Source organism: Bactrocera neohumeralis, chromosome 5 (genome assembly GCF_024586455.1).
Source record: "Bactrocera neohumeralis isolate Rockhampton chromosome 5, APGP_CSIRO_Bneo_wtdbg2-racon-allhic-juicebox.fasta_v2, whole genome shotgun sequence".
Classification (NCBI taxonomy): Eukaryota; Metazoa; Arthropoda; class Insecta; order Diptera; family Tephritidae; genus Bactrocera; species Bactrocera neohumeralis.
This window is the reverse complement of record NC_065922.1, coordinates 73,099,114-73,116,510: the sequence shown is the minus strand read 5'-3', so window position 1 is coordinate 73,116,510 and position 17,397 is coordinate 73,099,114. Positions and strand designations below refer to the sequence as shown.

The 17,397-nt window shown below is 30.0% G+C and overlaps 1 protein-coding gene across 3 annotated transcripts in view; it reads right to left on the bottom strand.

The window, feature by feature from the left end:
• Window positions 1–17,397, bottom strand: part of LOC126758591 (serine/threonine-protein kinase minibrain-like) — a 73,763-nt gene that overhangs the window by 6,075 nt on the left and 50,291 nt on the right. For all 3 annotated transcript variants that reach the window (XM_050472927.1, XM_050472928.1, XM_050472926.1), the window contains 4 exons: window positions 13,810–13,981; window positions 13,568–13,735; window positions 13,204–13,490; window positions 11,521–12,193 (listed from right to left, as the gene is read on the bottom strand). In XM_050472927.1, coding sequence (XP_050328884.1) covers window positions 11,521–12,193; window positions 13,204–13,490; window positions 13,568–13,735; window positions 13,810–13,981 — 1,300 coding nt within the window. The remainder of the gene's footprint in view (window positions 1–11,520; window positions 12,194–13,203; window positions 13,491–13,567; window positions 13,736–13,809; window positions 13,982–17,397) is intronic.

Genomic DNA, 17,397 nt, shown 5'->3' with positions numbered 1-17,397 from the left:
TATATAAAAATGGAAACATTGTAAATAAAAAAAATTTAAAAAAAAATTATTTTAAAAAAATTTGACAATAATTACAAAAAAAAATAAAAACATACATACATAAAAAATGAAAACATTGTAAATAAAAAAATTAAAAATAAAACAAAATTTTCGTAAATAAAATTTTTAAAGTAAATTTGTTTTCTTTTAGATTTTAAATCAATATTTTTTGAAATTTTTACTTCAATAATCGTGTCTATTTGTTTGTTATTGTATTAAATTTTGACTGCTCCAATTGCAATTTAAATTTTTGTAATTATATATGTATGTATGTGTAAAGCAAATATATTTTTTCTTTACTTTCTATGTTTTATTTACTTGCTCTCGTGAACGCGTAAATGCTATATTGATTTTATTTAATTGTAGTTTTTTGTTATTCCAATTTTAGTTTAAGTCTTTGTTATTATAATTTTAATTTTTATTATGTTTTTGTTTAATTTTTTTACATTTTTGTTTATTTTTATTACATTTTTTTTAATTATTATTATATTTTTTTAAATCATTATATACTTTGCTTTAATTTTTTTTTTGTTTCATTCTGTTTATTTTTTTGTTTGCTTTTAAGTATGTAGGTATTCAGTTTTTAACATACTCATCGCCTAAAACTATGTTACTGTAAACTTTTTACATGTGCTGCTGCATGCTTACATTATATTAGTTATGTGGTATGTATGTATGTATGTAGTAGAGCTAGTTTGTTTTAAATGTATGCATTTGGTTTAGTTTTTAGTTTAATTTTATGCTTACTAAAATTAATTGCTATGATTTGTATTTTCTCAATTAATTATAAATAAATTTAAATTACTTTTTTTGCACATATTTATTATGTTTACTTTATATTAAGTTTAGTTGGTATACTATATATATTTTTCTGCTTTGCTTTTCGCCTTTTGCTGCTAGACTTACATAAGTATTTACTGTTAATTTTTATAAATTTTGTAGTTCAACGCGGTCATTCGCTTTGTTTGCGGGTTATTTTTTACAGTGTAGCGCTGAAGTAACATTTTCGTTTGCAGTTCAATTTTTTTCGTTTTTTATAATTTTAATTTAATATTATTTTTATTTATTATTTTACAATTGTGTTTTTATTTTTACTGAGTTTTCTGTTTAGTAGACATATTTTTTATAAACTATTTTGTTTTAATACATTTTTGCATATTTTTTTTTTTAATAATTTTTTATGAATTATTTTTTTTTATAAATTGTTTTGTTTTTTTTTTTTAATAATTTCAGCGGCTTTTGCATGAATTCCTGTTGTGTTGGTTTTTTTATACTTATTACTTGTTGTTGGTGTTATGGAAAATGCTGCAACTTTGTCATATTTATGTCTGTAGGTATTTTAACTAACTTATTTGTTGTTGTTTAACTTGTTTGTGGGTTTCTGTACTTTTTTATGTTTCATTTATTTTTACTCATAGCTACTATGTATGTATGTATGTATTGTATATGCATGTCTATATGTTATATGTAGCCTAAAAGTGTGTTTAGTGAGTAAATTGTAAATTCTATGGTGGAAAATTCACCTATAAATGCAATTCATTTCGTTATGCCTAATTCATTTCATTACTGTTTCATAAATCAATTGTTTTTTATATTCACTCATACATGTCTATTTGCTTGTTTTTGCATTGTAAGTTTTTATTTTCTTTTAGTTTTCTATTTTCTGTTTTCTTTTTCAAAAGTATCAACTTATGCACTTTTTACAGGTTAACGCGTAGAATTAATTTACATACATTACTATTGCTAAAAGTACATAACGTTTTCGCTTATTGGAAATTTAATTGGAAGTTGGTGGAAAATTAAAAAAAATAAAATTTCCAAAAATTAAAATAAATTAAAAAAAATTTGAATACAAAAATTTTTCAAGTAATTTAAAAACTAAACCAATATAAATATGGAAGTCTAAAGCCTCAACATTTTGTGTTTTTTTACTCGTCATTTCAAAGTTTGTAAACTATTTACTCAATATTGCTACACTGTGCTTTGTGATAGAAAGCCTAAAAGTAGGTTAAAAATCAGTATTTTTGACCAAAATTCATTATACAAGTATGACAGAATTTTATGACAAAATATATGATTTTGAAGCCAAAATATCAAAATTTATATCCATATTTAGCCTAAAAGTAGACTAAAGATTTGAAATCTTCCTTTTTGGAAAAATTTTCACTACACCAATATGGCAAAATTTTGTAAAAAAAAATTTTTATGTAAAATTTTAAAGCCAAAATATCAAAATTTATATCCATATTTAGTCTAAAAGTAGACTAAAGATTTGAAATCTTTCTTTTTTGGACAAGTTTTTACTATACCAATTTGACAGAATTTTGTAAAAAAAAAAATTTTAATTTAAAAACTAATATATATCAATTTTATAAATATTTTACTTTTATTTTTCCAAATAAATTTAAATTTTAAAAATTTTATTGGTTCTTTCTAATATTTTCGACCCTACTTTTAGGATCTCTTTTTTCGGCTTTGGAAAATTCGAGTATTCTAGCTTTAGCTGCAAAACGAATTTTTAAATTTTATTTTAATTTTTAAAATTTTATTTTTAAGGAAAAAATGTAAAAAATAAATTTTTGTTTTATTTAAATAAATTATTTTTATTTTCACTTTAAAATCAGTTTACCTAAATTAAATTAATTTATCTACAGAGCTGCAATGTTGGGCAATAAGTGATAAATTTTAAATTTTCAAAAAAAATATACATATATGGACATGTACATATGTACATATATGTGTATAAAAAAAAAAAATAAATAAATAAGAAAAAATAATTATTATTAAAAAAAAATATTTTTTTATTTTTTCCAAGTAATTTAGCAAATCAAAAAGTCTTTCAAAATTATTTTGAACGAAATATATAAAATAATAAATAGAAAAAGATAATTAATATTTTTTTGTAAGTAATTTATGTATCTTAAAAATATAATATATTAATAAAAATATATGTATATGAAAATAAAAAATAAATAAATAAGAAAAAATAATTATTAATCAAAAAAATATTTGTTATTTTTTCTAGGTAATTTAGCAAATCAAAAAGTCTTTAAAAATTATTATTTTGAAACTTTCTTTGAACCAAATTTATTTAAAATAAAAAAGGAGACCTAGAAAAAACAATATAATTAAAACTTACAAATAGGAAAAGAAAAGAAAAATTCTTTTATCAACTTTTTTTTTAAATATGTACTACATACTATATTAACTTAAATAAATTCATAATAATACATGTTCATATGTTATATAATATTAATTAAAAACGTTTAATTATTTCTTCTTTGTTTTTGAATTATTAAAATATTTTGGCAAAAAAATCAGTCTTCTATAAATAATTATTTTAAAAACTTTTTTCAAACAGAATTTATTGAAAAATAAAAAAATTGATCTAAAAAAATTTTTTAAGAAAAGAAAAATATAAGAAAAAATAACATGTTAAAAAATAGAAAAATATAATATATGAAAAAATCTTTGTAAATAAATTTATAATAAGATACATATATAATATAAAAATTATTAAAAAAATAAAACTTTTTTTTTTTTTTTTAAATAATTAAAATAGTTTGCAAATAAAAAAGAGTCTTATAAAAATAATTATTTTGAAAACTTTTCATTTAAAAATAAAAATATTTATAAAAAATTACTAAAAAAAAGGTATTACAAAAAAAAAACAATTTAATTTCTTTCCTAGTACAAAAGTACTTTTAGTTAAATGAAACAATATTTACTTTTAAAAAACATATATTTTTTAGAATTTCAGAAAAATGCTGCCACAAATTGCCCAAACACCACAGCTTATAATTATTTTGGCTATTTCGTAGTTTTGTATGTGTGTGTACTTAAAATATTTTTGTTACTTTTTAATTTGTATTCTTTGTTTGCTTTTGTTTTGCTTTTAGTACGGAGAACGGAAATGACGGATTTTAAGGTAATTTGTGTTGATTTTGCTTTGTTTAAATTTTATTTAAATAATTTTAGCTTAATTTTTGTTTCCTTATTTTAATTTAATGTTTGAAGGTACTACTCTGTAACCGGTTTTGGAGGAGTATATTTGGAAGTACTGGTTTGTTTTGGTTTGCTTGGTTGGTTGGTTTTTGGTTCTTTGCTTGATTTCATATATGTTTGTTTGTATGTATGTATGTATGTATATTGTTTGTGGCTGCTGTGGCTTTTAAGAAGTTGTGAGATTGTGCATATGGGTCTGTGTGTGTATGTAAATATGGTTTTACTTTACAAAACAATAAAGAAAAATAATATTTTTCTGTGGAATGAAGGAAATATTTATTAATATACTTGAACTTTGTTATTATTTATAATATTTCTTAAGCGCAGTTAAAAGCGTCGAAATTTTTGCGGTTGATTAATTTTGTGGCCTAAAAGTACGCAGCGTTATTCGTTTTCTTATTCAGAATACTATATTAAAATATGTCCTACGAAGTTCTAAAAGCAGGAATAAAATTACACTTGAAATTAACGCCTAGTAGTATGCAATGTTTGTTTTTTGTGTTAGCCAACGGATTTAGACTTCAACTTTTTTGCCAAGAAGTATGCAATGTTCGTTTACTCACGAATTTTGGCAAGGTTTTGAGTTTCATTACTCATACGGCAGGCGGTAAGAATTTATACAGTTAAAACGCCTAAAAGTATGCAATATATGTTGTATGTAGATTGAAATAACAGCAAAAACGTCGCAATGGAATGCTTAAAAGTGTATTATTCGGTTACACAACTCATCCGACACATCAGCAGCAGTGATAATAACTTTTAAACATATTCAAAATAAATATAGCATACCTTTAGGATGATATACAAATCCATACTTGAAATAAAATTGCATACTTTCAGGCTGATATAGTTAAAATAAAACCATTGCTTTTCATATGCAACAAAATTTCACAACATACATCGCCGCGTTTCTCGGCTCTTGCTGCATACGTAGGCAAGCTAACTTGTACGCCTTTAACTGCGCTATATATTTTACTGCACGATTAATTGGTTAAACATTGCCATAGAGTGCCTAAAATTGATTTTTTACCTTGTTTTTATCTTGACGAAATTCGTGTTTTTCATGTTTTTTCAAATTTTGTCGTAGTAAATTTTATTTTAGCCGAAAGTTTAGTTTTTTTTTGCATTATTTTGTCACGACATTGGTTTTTATTATTGATTGCCCACAAAATTATGCAGCATTAATATCAAATATAATACTTCTAAAGTTGCTATGAGTTTACAAACGCGCCAAAATATTTTTCTTGTTTTTCAGTTTTCAATTTCTATTTTATAGCCAAAAGCAACTGAGTTTAGTGAGTGAGTTTTGAGTTTTCTTATGCATATGTTTCTGTCATACAAAGTCGATAGTTGCATAAATTTATTTTTACAGATTTTTTTTTATTATTTCGCAACTTTTCCAAACATACATATGTATATGCCGAAATGTTAATTTTTTCATTTTAATTTATTTTAATATTTTTTTGTGTTTCCTATTGCGTTTTTTTTTCTTGCCAAACATGTATATTCTTATTTATTTATTTTTTAGTTTCCAAAGTTACCAAAGTACTAAATTATTTTTAAACTCTAATTCTAAATTTTTTTTTGCTTCAAGTTCTGTCTGCCCTCTTTCTTTAGTTTCGTTTCTACCAAATAGTAACTTTTGTCTGTGTTCGTAATAAACGCCATATTTTACATGTGCTTCTTTGCTGTTTTATTACGTGTTTATTTTTTTTTTGTTTTGCTTCAACTATTTCTAACCTTACAAATTTTTAATTAAATTTCGATTACGACAATGTTGTACCCAACTAATCTCTAAACTTTAACGCTGGTCTATTAGTTTGCATTATTTAGGTATCTGCATTTTTTACACTGTGGCAACGCTGCATTTTGGTTTCTTTTTGCGTCACAGTATTTGTAAATACAAATTGTGTTCAAATGAAGAAAGCTCTCATACAATTCTTGTTGTTTTTTTTTCAATAAATTCCAGCTTTTTTTTATTTGTTGGCAGTCAAACGAGCAAATTTTTATTTTCGTATGAAATATTTCGTAGTATGTAGTAGTATATGTATAAATAGTAGTAGGTTGTTAATTTTTTCATTATTAGTACGAAGTGATAACTTAAGTACTTAGATGCATGTCTTTAATAATGATCACTAAAGTTAACGGTATAGAAAAAAATATGGTAGCTCAAAAAAGCTCCAAAGCTGTTTACATTAGAAAAGCTTACAAGACCGCTAGTAATTAACTAAAACATTATCATAAAAAGTTTAATTTTTCACTAGTGACCGCGAGCTTTTGAAAGCTTTTTGCAAACCACCAGAGAACTGCTCTAGAACGCTCAAGAAATTTAAAAAATAAGCCGGAGCTTGCAGAAAAGCATAAAAAGGTTTAAAAGCTGCAATTTTTCTCCGAACTCGATACAAAAATTCGGATTTCATTAAAAAACTGAATTGAATCAAAAAATGTCAACTAAACATTATTCGAAAGCTCTTAGGTTAGTGAATGGTTTGAGAATAAAAACTGAAATTTTAATGAAGCAAAGCAAAGGATATAAACTAAAATTAGTTAAAAGTTCTTGGCAAGAGGACAGCTTGAAAGTAATTGCATTTAAAAATTAATTAAAACTACCAGCTAAAAATTAGTTGCTAGTGACTAGCTTTTGAGTGATTGCATTTAGCTTTTTGAAAGCGTACTGTCCAAAAAACCCAAAGCTTAAGCTCAAAAACTTCAAAAGAGCTTTTTTAAATATAGTTTTGAGCTATTTTTGTTATAAGCTGAACTTAAACTTCAACCATTGTTTTACAGTTAGTGAGCTTTTTGAAAGCTTACTGAAAGTTCCTGAAGCCGCTGTATAAGTGTGTTCAAAAAAAAACAAAGCTTAGGCTCAAAAACTGCAAAAAGCTTTTAAATATAGTTTTGAGCTATTTTTCATGTAAGCTTAAGCTTGCGAAAGCTTAATTTTTCATATGAAAGCATAAATAGCTGAATGTATAGGAAGTTGTCGAATGTGCAGAGCTTTTTGTAGTTTCAAAGCTTGAATATAGATCAAGTCTTTGTTAAAGACAATACCTTATAGTATCTAATTCCTAACTTTTATTACATTTAAATTCGATAAAAGCTCGTAAAAAATATAAGCCAATTGAGGTCATAAAATTTCAGTTAGTTTGGTTAGGAAAAAATTAAAATATTTTGAATTACTATACTGAATTGACTTGGAATTTTTTCGGTTTTATAAATAAAAATCAAAAGCTTTCAAGAAAGCACATATGTACATATAAATTCGATAAAAGTTTTAAAAATATGAGAGTATAAAAATAAAATATTGTTTCGTGAACAAACTGAAATATTAAAACCTTATTTGAATTTGAGCTTTTGGTGATTTTAAATAAAAAAGTACTAAAGCTTTTGACAAATGCACAAAAGCCTTTAAGAAATTAATTTTTATTCTACGACACTTCCTTACCAAAATATGTTGAAAACTAACCAAAAGTTTAGAAAAAGCTCTAAAGCTTTTGGGCTTCTAACATAATTAATGTGAATTCTAACATAGAATTGATTTACAAATGTTATTACGGAAACTTTTTGTTATTTATAGAAAACTAAGCTCAAAGTTTATAAAAGATCAAAAGCTTTTAGGAAATTAATGTGAATTTTAACGTTGAATAGATTTACAATTGTTATTACGACAAATTTGTTTTCATTTATAGAAAGTTAAACCCAAAGTTTACAAAAAGCTCAAAAGCTTTTAAAAAAATTAATGTGAATTGTAACATAGAAGCGATTTACAAATGTGATTACTGCACTTTCTTCCAAACATATGTTGGAAGCTAAGTCAAAAGTTTACAAAAAGCTCTCTAATACTTAAATAAACATTTCTATTATTTATTGCTGCACTAAATTTGTTGTTTTGAGTTACCATATTATTTTCGTCAGTGTAAGCGCCTCAAAATATGTAGTATAAAAAGGTACATTATACTAAACAAAGAAATTGTTAAAGGTTTATTTATGTAGTGTGTTGTTGGATAATTTTGTGTGTTTTTTAAATTTTTCTTTACATGCGTGTACTTTTGTAGAGATCGCTTGGTGTAATATAGGTATGGTTGTATGGATGTAAGTAGTTTTTTTGTTTTGGTTGGTTGTTTGGGTGTTTGGGTGTTTGCGTGTGTATAAAACTACATTTTTTAGTAAATTTTCTTCTTCACCTCCTTCCCTCGCTTCTTATCAACCAGATTGCGGCTTAATGCTTACATTTGCTTTTTCATCAATTTAAATTTAAGTAATTTTTCACTTAATTAATTTCACTTTCGCATAAATATTACTAAATATATATTTATTTATATATATATATTATATATTATATGTATGTAAACGTAAGTATGTATGTATAAGTTAATCGTATGTTTTTTTGTTTTTGTTTTTGTATGCAATGAAGTGCTTGTTGCGATGTTATCTACAAAATACCACCAATGCTTGTTATGCACTTGCGTTATGTTGATGATGACAATAATGGTTGGTGACTGATGACGAACCGTTGCGGTTAGGTTTAGCACAACAACAATGTTCTTTCTAACGACTGACTAACTGGAATTGTTCGTCTTAACAGCCTCGTCTCTAACTTAATGCCCACTTGACATTGTTTCCCGATTTATCAGCAGACATCTCGTTTGTACACAGCTTCAAGTTGTTGCTGCCGGTGCTGCTGCTGTTGTTGTCGTGTGCTACTGTTTGTGTGTGTGCTCTTAATCGCTGTGTAACTGTGTGTTTCATGCATGTAGGCGCTTAGACGTAGTGCTGTGTCTGTCCGGTACCGCCGCCAACGCCACCGCCTCCACCGCCATATGCACCTGACATGGCTGCTGTTGTTGAACCTGAGGAAGCTGTTGAAGATGAAGATGATGCTAAACTGCCTTGCTCCCGAGGCAATGCCGGTCATCGCCGATCGTCTGCGTACGCGTCAGTTTCCGTGTGAGTGAGTTAGTAGATGAGAGTTAGTGGATTTCATTTATTTATTCACATAAAATTCATTTGATATTTTTTTATTTATATAAACATTATAAAAATATTTAGAGTTCAGTGTTGCATTTTAAGGTTAAGGAAAAAGAGAAAAATAACGCAAAGTTAGTAAATCATAACTGTAATTGATTTTTGAAATTTGTTTTCATTACTTTTCATGCAAATGCGTAGTAACTGAAAAACTTTTACTATAAAAAAACATACATTCTAAAAACAAAATTGAAATTTTATGCGAATTATGAAATCTCAGTTTAGTTAGGACAAAATATATTGTGTCCCAAAGTTGAATTTATTGCAAGAAAAGTGTACAGCTCTAAATTTTTTATGCAAACGAATTTTTTTAATATTAAAAACTTGTATTATAACTGTCCCAAAATTTTTTCAGTGTCCCAAAAAAAATTTTGTGTCACAAAGTAATATTTTAATATAAGAAAAAAACTGAAGTTAAAAACTAAAAACAGTTGTGCGGCTTAGAAAACTTTAAGTGACAAAACTGTGTATCCCAAAACTTTTTCGGTCTACCAAAATTTAATTTCAAGTTACAAAAAATTATAAATTTAAAAATATAAAGTGAATTTTCAGACACAAGTAACACAATTAATTTGTATTAGAGATAACCCAAAAAATTTTAAATGTCTCAAATTATACAAAGTTGTACTAAGGATGGCCCAAAAAATTTTGAGTGTCCCAAATTAAATTCCACTCACAAAAAAAAAACTCAAATTTAAATATACGAAACGATTTTTTAGTTACAGATTATCTAGAGTTCTACTAGAGATGTCCCAAAAAATTTAAGGTGATGAAATTAAATTTAAACTTACAAAAAACTCAAATTTAAAAATACGAAACGATTTTTCAGATACATACATATGTACATATAAGCTAGAGTTGTACTAGGGATGTCCCAAAAAAGTTTACGTGTCCCAAATAAAATTCCCGCTTACAAAACACTCTAATTTAAAAATACGAAGCGTTTTTTAGTTACAAATAATCTAGATTTGTACTAGGGATGTCCCAAAATAGTTGGTGTATCCCAAAATTTAATTTCAACATACAAAAAACAACAGATTTAAAAATACGAAGTCAGTTTTCAGATCGAAATTATCTAAAGCTCTACTAGGGATGTCCCAAAAAATTATTTCAGTGCCAAAAATTAAATTTGAACTTCCAAAAAACTCAAATTTAAAATTACGAAACGATTTTCAGTTACAAATAGTCTAGAGTTCTACTAGGAAATTTACTAGGGATGTCCCAAAAAATTTTAAACGTCCCAAATTAAATGCTAACTTACAAAAAGACTCAAATTTGAAAATACGAAACGAGTTTTCAATTACAAGTAATCTAGAGTTGTACTAGTGCTGTCCCAAAAAAGGTGTGGTGTGTTCCAAAATTTAATTTCAACATACAAAAAACAACAGATTTTAAAATACAAAACAAATTTCCAGTACCAAATAATCCACGGTTGGGTTAAGGCTGTCCCAAAACGTTTAGGTATGTGAATTTTTTGAATTGATTGAATTCACTTGCATGTGCAAAAAAATAAAAATTTCGATTTTTTACAAAAAAATGAACACGTAACATAAACACAATATTACAACAAACAACTAAAATTACATTTAGTGGCTGTAGTCTAAAACTAAAACCCCCGCAGCAACAAAAACATGCCAGTACTGCTGCTTTGTAGCATTGAAAAAAGTTGTGTGAGCTCATTTTGTATGCCACTGTGCCCGGAGCCACAGTTTTTTTTTTTATTTGTACTTTCGTAAGGTTTACAAAAATTATTATTTTAACTCATAGGTGAATGAATCTTGTAAATATGGTAATAAATTAAACATATGCTCGTTTGTAAATAAGTAAATTATAATAAATAAGTGCATGTCGATAATAATAAATTACAGCTTTAAGTACAAGTACGTATGTATGTATGAAAAAATGTATAAATAAATATGTAGTACGTATGTAAATGAAAAACATACACAACTATTGCAGTTTTGCGCTGGCGACACACGCGTGCGTTTGAGCGGGGAACAATATGTTTTTTAAAAATTTACTGTTACTGTTACTAGCTGTTTAAACCGCTATATTGTTGAATAATTATATGTGCACATGTACATTCTGTGCAAAACTGCATTTCGCTATACGCAAACTTGTGTGCCAAGTGCCTAATTTTAGAGAACTATGGCTAAGAACACAAAACATTTCTTTTTTATTTTTTGTAGCACTTTTTGCTATGTAAATACTTAAAAATAAATGTTCAATAAATAAAATCTACATTTGCACTTAAATGTATAATCGAAAAACATAAATGATGAACAAAACAAAAAACATCAACGCAAATCGTCTTCTTCTTTCCACCTTTTTAAACTGTTAAAGGGGTGCTAGTTTATGTATGTATGTATGTTTGTGTGTCTTCATTAGTTTTGTGCGTGTGTAAGTGTTTGCTTAAACTTTATGAATATTTGAAGCGTTTAATGGACTCACCATGCGCTTGTGGCTCTGGATGTTGCAACGCAGCGGCCGACACCAACTGTTGCTGCTGGCTCTGTTGTTGCTGTTGCTGTTGTTGTTGATTACCCACTACCATCGCTACAGACGATGATGTTGAACTCACCGACGGTGATGATATTGCTATGCTCGCTGCTGTGTTCGTACCCTCATCGGTTGTACGTTTAAAGAAATTATGTTGCAAGGCATAGTACGGTGTTACACGTGTCTTCGGATCGAAATCCAACATTCGCAATATTAAGTCTTTGAATTTCAGATAATCCGCCACCGAGTGCCCGGGCTCATCGAGGCGACGGCCACCCGGTCCGCCCGTTTCGACGCCAAGTATATCGTGTAGCTTACGTGAACCTGGCGGTTTATATTTACGTCCATTTTGACTCTTCTTCAACATATACGAACCGTCCGCGACTTTATCGAAGAATTTACGCGTCTTATGCGCTTGATCGAGTAAATATTTCGGCGGCATGCCGAGCACCTCGACGATTTTGTTCATTTGATCGCCTTCATTGCAGCCGGAAAAGAGCGGCTCACCGGTATGCATCTCCACTAGAATGCAGCCGAGTGACCACATGTCAATCGCCAAATCGTAGGGTATACCGAGTAGCACTTCCGGCGAACGATAGAAACGTGATTGAATATATTGGTATATCTGTGGAGGGTTAAGTAATAAGAAAGTTAGGTTATGTTTAGCAAAAGAAAATTAGTAAAAAATAAGTGGAAGTGGATTTGGTTAAGTAATGAGAAAGTTAGGTTATGTCTAACAAAAAAATTTTGGTAAAAAATAAGTGGATTTGGTGAATTTTCCTATGAACTTGATTTTTATCGTTCAGCTTTTATGATTAATATCTCTAGAGATCGTAGTATTGTTTTAGACAAAGATCTATGCAAAATTTCCTAGATATAATGTTAAATGATACAAGTTTTCCTTGTAAGGCCTTGATTTTGAACGATCTCTTTGTATGCTATAGTGGACCGATGCAGTTTCAACAAATGAGCAGATTTTTTGGAAAGAAAATGACTTTCGCAAAATTTCAGTTTCATATCTCAAAAGCTGACGGACTAATTCGCGTATATACATACGGACATAGCTACCATAACGGGATGTCTTTTGATGTCTCATAACGAACTGAGGCCTGTATGCTTCCAGATAAGGAGCATAATGAACTCCTCTCCAAGCAGTTTCTGCTGGAATGTTTTCGTAGAAATCATCCCTGCAGTCACCTGCTTGAACCGGAACCGCATTATCCTAGGTGATTCAAGATGTTCTTCCTTAACTACGTCGACGACATATGCCAATACAACGACCACACTTCGGGCGCAACTAACTTCAAACATGCACTGACCGCCATTCGCAGCTTCGTTTTGTATCCTATAGAAGATTAAATTCATACTTATCCAGAATCGATCCCCACAATTCAAATATATGCCCAGCATTCAACGAGTTCCCGCATGACTCTAGTCCTCGCATGACATGGACATGGCTAAATCGTCTCAGCTCGTCACGCTGATTTTTTATACATAAATTTTTAATGGGGTCGCCGAGGTTTCTTTCCGCTTGTTACAAACTTCTTGACAAACTTAATTTAAACTTAAATTTCTCTTTTCTAATTATTTGCCACTTTCCACTCACACAAATCGCTTATTTGCATTGGTACTCACTCTTTGTCCCAGCTGACATGAACTGCCAAAGTCTACAATCTTAATTGCTGAACGCTTTGGATTGCAAAGCAATATATTCTCGGGCTTTAGATCACAGTGGATTATATTCAGTTCTGGTGTACTCAAAAAGAGCAGTGCAGTGCAAAGCTGTTGGGCAAATTTACGTGTTAGATTCAGTGAAACACCGCGGAAATTCGTATTCCGTAGTAAATCGTATAAATTGTAGGAGAGCAATTCGAACACTAAACATAAATGATTGCGCCACATAAAATGCCGTTTCAATTTAACTGCAATGGAAAACAAGCAAAGTTAGTTGAAATAAAAATTACAAAGAAAATTAGAAATTGTTCCACAAACAACGCACCAATATAGTATTTGTTTTCGGCATCTGCACGATTCATCATCTCCAATAATTTCACTTCGATTTGTGCCTGATTTAGGAACGGTTTCTTATTTTTAATAATTTTTATCGCCACGTGACACTGTTCTTCGTGGTCGTAAGCCTTGACCACTTGTCCAAAACTGCCTTTACCTATTTGATTGAAAATAATTAGAAAATATATTAGTAAACGTCACATTTGGTAATACAAAAAATGGATGACCCACCAATGAGCGAATCAATTTCGTAGCGATCCAAGAATTTTTCACCATTTTTTATTATATAATCGTGGTTATCATCATCGTAACCGTCGTTATATAATTTTCGCTCCTTCTTATTAGAGGAGTCATCCTCGCCTTGGGTCTGTTGAGCGCGTCGCTTCTTTTTCGCATAGTAAACCTGCAAATACGCAGAAATAACGTTAGTTGTTAAAGTTCGCACATAAAATAAATTTAAATTAACATATTTTTATCAGTAGATTGTTAAAAAATTTAGAAAAAATTCCGCGCGTGTCATATAAACCCTTACAACTTTATTTTGACAATTATTAAATCCCATAGCAAAATAGAAACTAAAATTTACTACGAAAAATTTGAAAAAAACCTGCGACAAAACAGAAATGTCAAATTTGAGTTTGAAAATGTATGCCCGAAGGCTGTTGGAATTTGAAACCAAAATATTTATTCTTCAAATAAAATTTTTTTTAATTATATACAAAAAATTCAACAAAAATTTACTTAGATATCTGTGTACATATAAAAAAAATAAAGCTTTACCAAAAGCTCATACAATAACTTTCACATTTATGACAACACAATACTCATCATACCACTAGTATCGAAACTTTCGCGCAAGCTTTCATATTTTTCAAACCAAAAACAGTTTTAAATTCAGCAAAGCTCTTTTCAATGATTTTTAACGTTGTTCAAAAACAAAAGTTTCTCTAATAGCTTTGACATTTATCATAATAAGAGTGTCATTCAAACTCAGCGGTCGAGCTTTCATATTTTTCTATGACAACATAAGGCTTATCATACCACGGATATCGAAACTTTCGCGCAAGCTTTCAAATTTTTCAAACCAAAAACAGTTTTAAATTCAGAAAATCTTTTCAATGATTTTTAAAGTTTTTTAGAAACAAAAGTTTCCCTAAAGCTTTGTGATTTATGATCGAGCTTTCATATTTTCTAACACAAAATCATTTTTAAGTTCATCAAAGATCTTTTCTATAGTATTGTGGTATAATGGAGCTTAGAGCTTTCACGAAAGCTTTTTTTTAAGGCCAAGTTTTTTGAATCAAGCTTTCATTAAACCCTGAAAAAGTTTTGATATATATTACTTTAACTTATAACATTCTCACTTTATTCTAAGTCTATGTAAACGTAGGTAATGGCTTTCATAAAATTAATGAGTCGTAAAATCAAAAGCTTCCAAAAAATATTTCAGATATGTACGTGTCTCATTACTAAGTCTAAGTTGGGTAGGGACTTTCATAAAACTACTGAGCTTTCGTAAAACCATTGAGCTTTTGAAAAATATTTGAGATACGTCGCTCGTAAAAGTTCGTGAACATCAAACGAAAATTTAAGGCTTTTTGGAAAGTTTACTTACAAAAACACCGCATAAAAGCATGCAACAGTTACATAACTACTTTTAATTTTAAGACTGTTGCCGTTGATATGAAAGAAAATGAGATGAATATCGCTATTCAAATGTGTTTCAGCCATGAAATGACTATAATTTCACTTTTATAGTGACGCCTAAAGGTATGTAACATTTCAAGAGAATACAACATATTTCAATACTGAAGGTGAATGTATAAAAAAAGAAAGTGAAGGCGTTGGGTTAATTTTCTGCTTGGCGCTGTAAAATGAGCGCTTTCAAGTATGCAAGAACTTATACGTTTAGCAACAAAAAATTAACTAAATTTTAAGCGCCTAAATGTTTGCAACAAATGCGAAAAAATAGCATTTGCTTTGGCTATTTATAGGATAGAATTGGCTACGCCTACTGAGTTCAATACTTTTATATGTAATAGGTTTTATTTGCACGCCAAAAAGTATGCAATGCATTATCGAGCATAAATAGTAAAAATTAAGTTCCATTAGAAAAAGCTTAAAAAAAAATCGCGTTGAAAACATTTTGAATGAAAAAGCAGTCTCTAAATAGCAATTTAAAAGAAAGTTCAGAGGTAGGAGGCATAACAAGCAACGCAATAAGAGTAGTGGCAACAAAGAGCAAAAATAATAGAGAATGAGATTGGTGAAGACAGAAAGGGCAACTAGGAAAAGAGAAATGTAAACAGTAAACCGGTAAGGCGACAAAGCGACAGGCAGTCAGTCAAAGCTAGCCAAGCACAGGCAGGCAGACAGAAAGTAATTTTCACAGTAAAGGGGCTAACAAAGGCAGGGAAGAAGAGCATATGGCAAAAGTTAATGCAGGCATGGTAGGGGCGCGCGCTTCATACGGGGATAGCAACAGTGATAACCCTAAGCGAACTCACATACAACCATGCGTTGAGAAATATACCTGCACAGTCGAAACGGAATGAAACAGCGAATTGGAAGAATGGCAAAGCGGAAAAGTTGTTGCTAACGCCACAAACATTAGCAGGGAAAGTCAAAACGTCGATAATGGTCAGAAAATGCGCGCGCCTGTTCGTATGTGTGATTGTCGCAGTTTACACATACACACACACACAGAAAACCAAATAACTGTATGTGTGGCTGTGTAAGCGCACGGATACGCAAGCGCGCGCAGTGTATGTATACTGCGCGTGTATATTTAAGGACATGAGGCGACTATGTCGCTATACATATGATGAATGAACGAGAAGGATATGAGAAGAATGATGCTGCAACATTTTGGAGAGATTTGCAGACATTATAAAATCAACAGCCGAAGTCAAGGCGCTGAGCGACAACGCAGGCAGCGAGACCGAAAGAGCGAGAGCGCGTGCATTTGCTTGCAGCTGAGAGCGCGCGAACTATTTGGTGTGCGCCTAAAAAGCTGCAAGGCAAGCCAATATGCACATACGTAAGAAGGTATGTGCGCGGCAGGCAGCAAACCAGCAAGCAAGCCAGCCAGCTGCGGCCGCAATACAAACAAGCCGAAACAATGTAGGGAAATTGTAGAAAAATATAGAGAAATAGAAATGAAACGCTTAAAAATGGGTGTATGCCAACGCGTAGACGCCAGCAGCGCAGTGACTATTGACGCGCTGCAACGCGCCAGCCGACCAGACAGCACCACTAAATGTGCGCCGCATAGAGGGTCTAAGGCGACAGACATTCAAGCTGGTTGTCGGCTGCCGTGTGCCGCGGTGTGAAGTCGGCTAAGGTGGTGTGGTGGTGGTGGTGGTGCTAACAGCCAGCAGCAGCAGCCACTGAAATCGGAGATGTTTGCTGCTGTGCTGTGCATAGTGCAGCGTCGTCCTTCGGCGGTATAGAATTTCCGTAGCGGCACAACAAAAATAAGAGTACAATAAAAAATTAAAAATAAAAAAAATGATGGAGGAAACTATTGAAGCAGATGTTGGAGGCTATGTTGAGACGGGGAAAATCAATTGACGTTTGAAATGGCAAACCGAAATAGCCTGTTTTTGGCCAACACTGAGGCGGTGTGTAAATCGGTTAGAGTGAGAAATCGAAAGGATATGTTAGACTAACGGGATGTAATTACTGGGGATGCATATACAACAGTTGGTATTGCCTGAATACATATGTATGTACGTACATACATATGTATGCTGTATTAACAGATATTTCATATGACTTAGAAGAATAATGAAATTTAAAACAAAAAAATTTAAATAC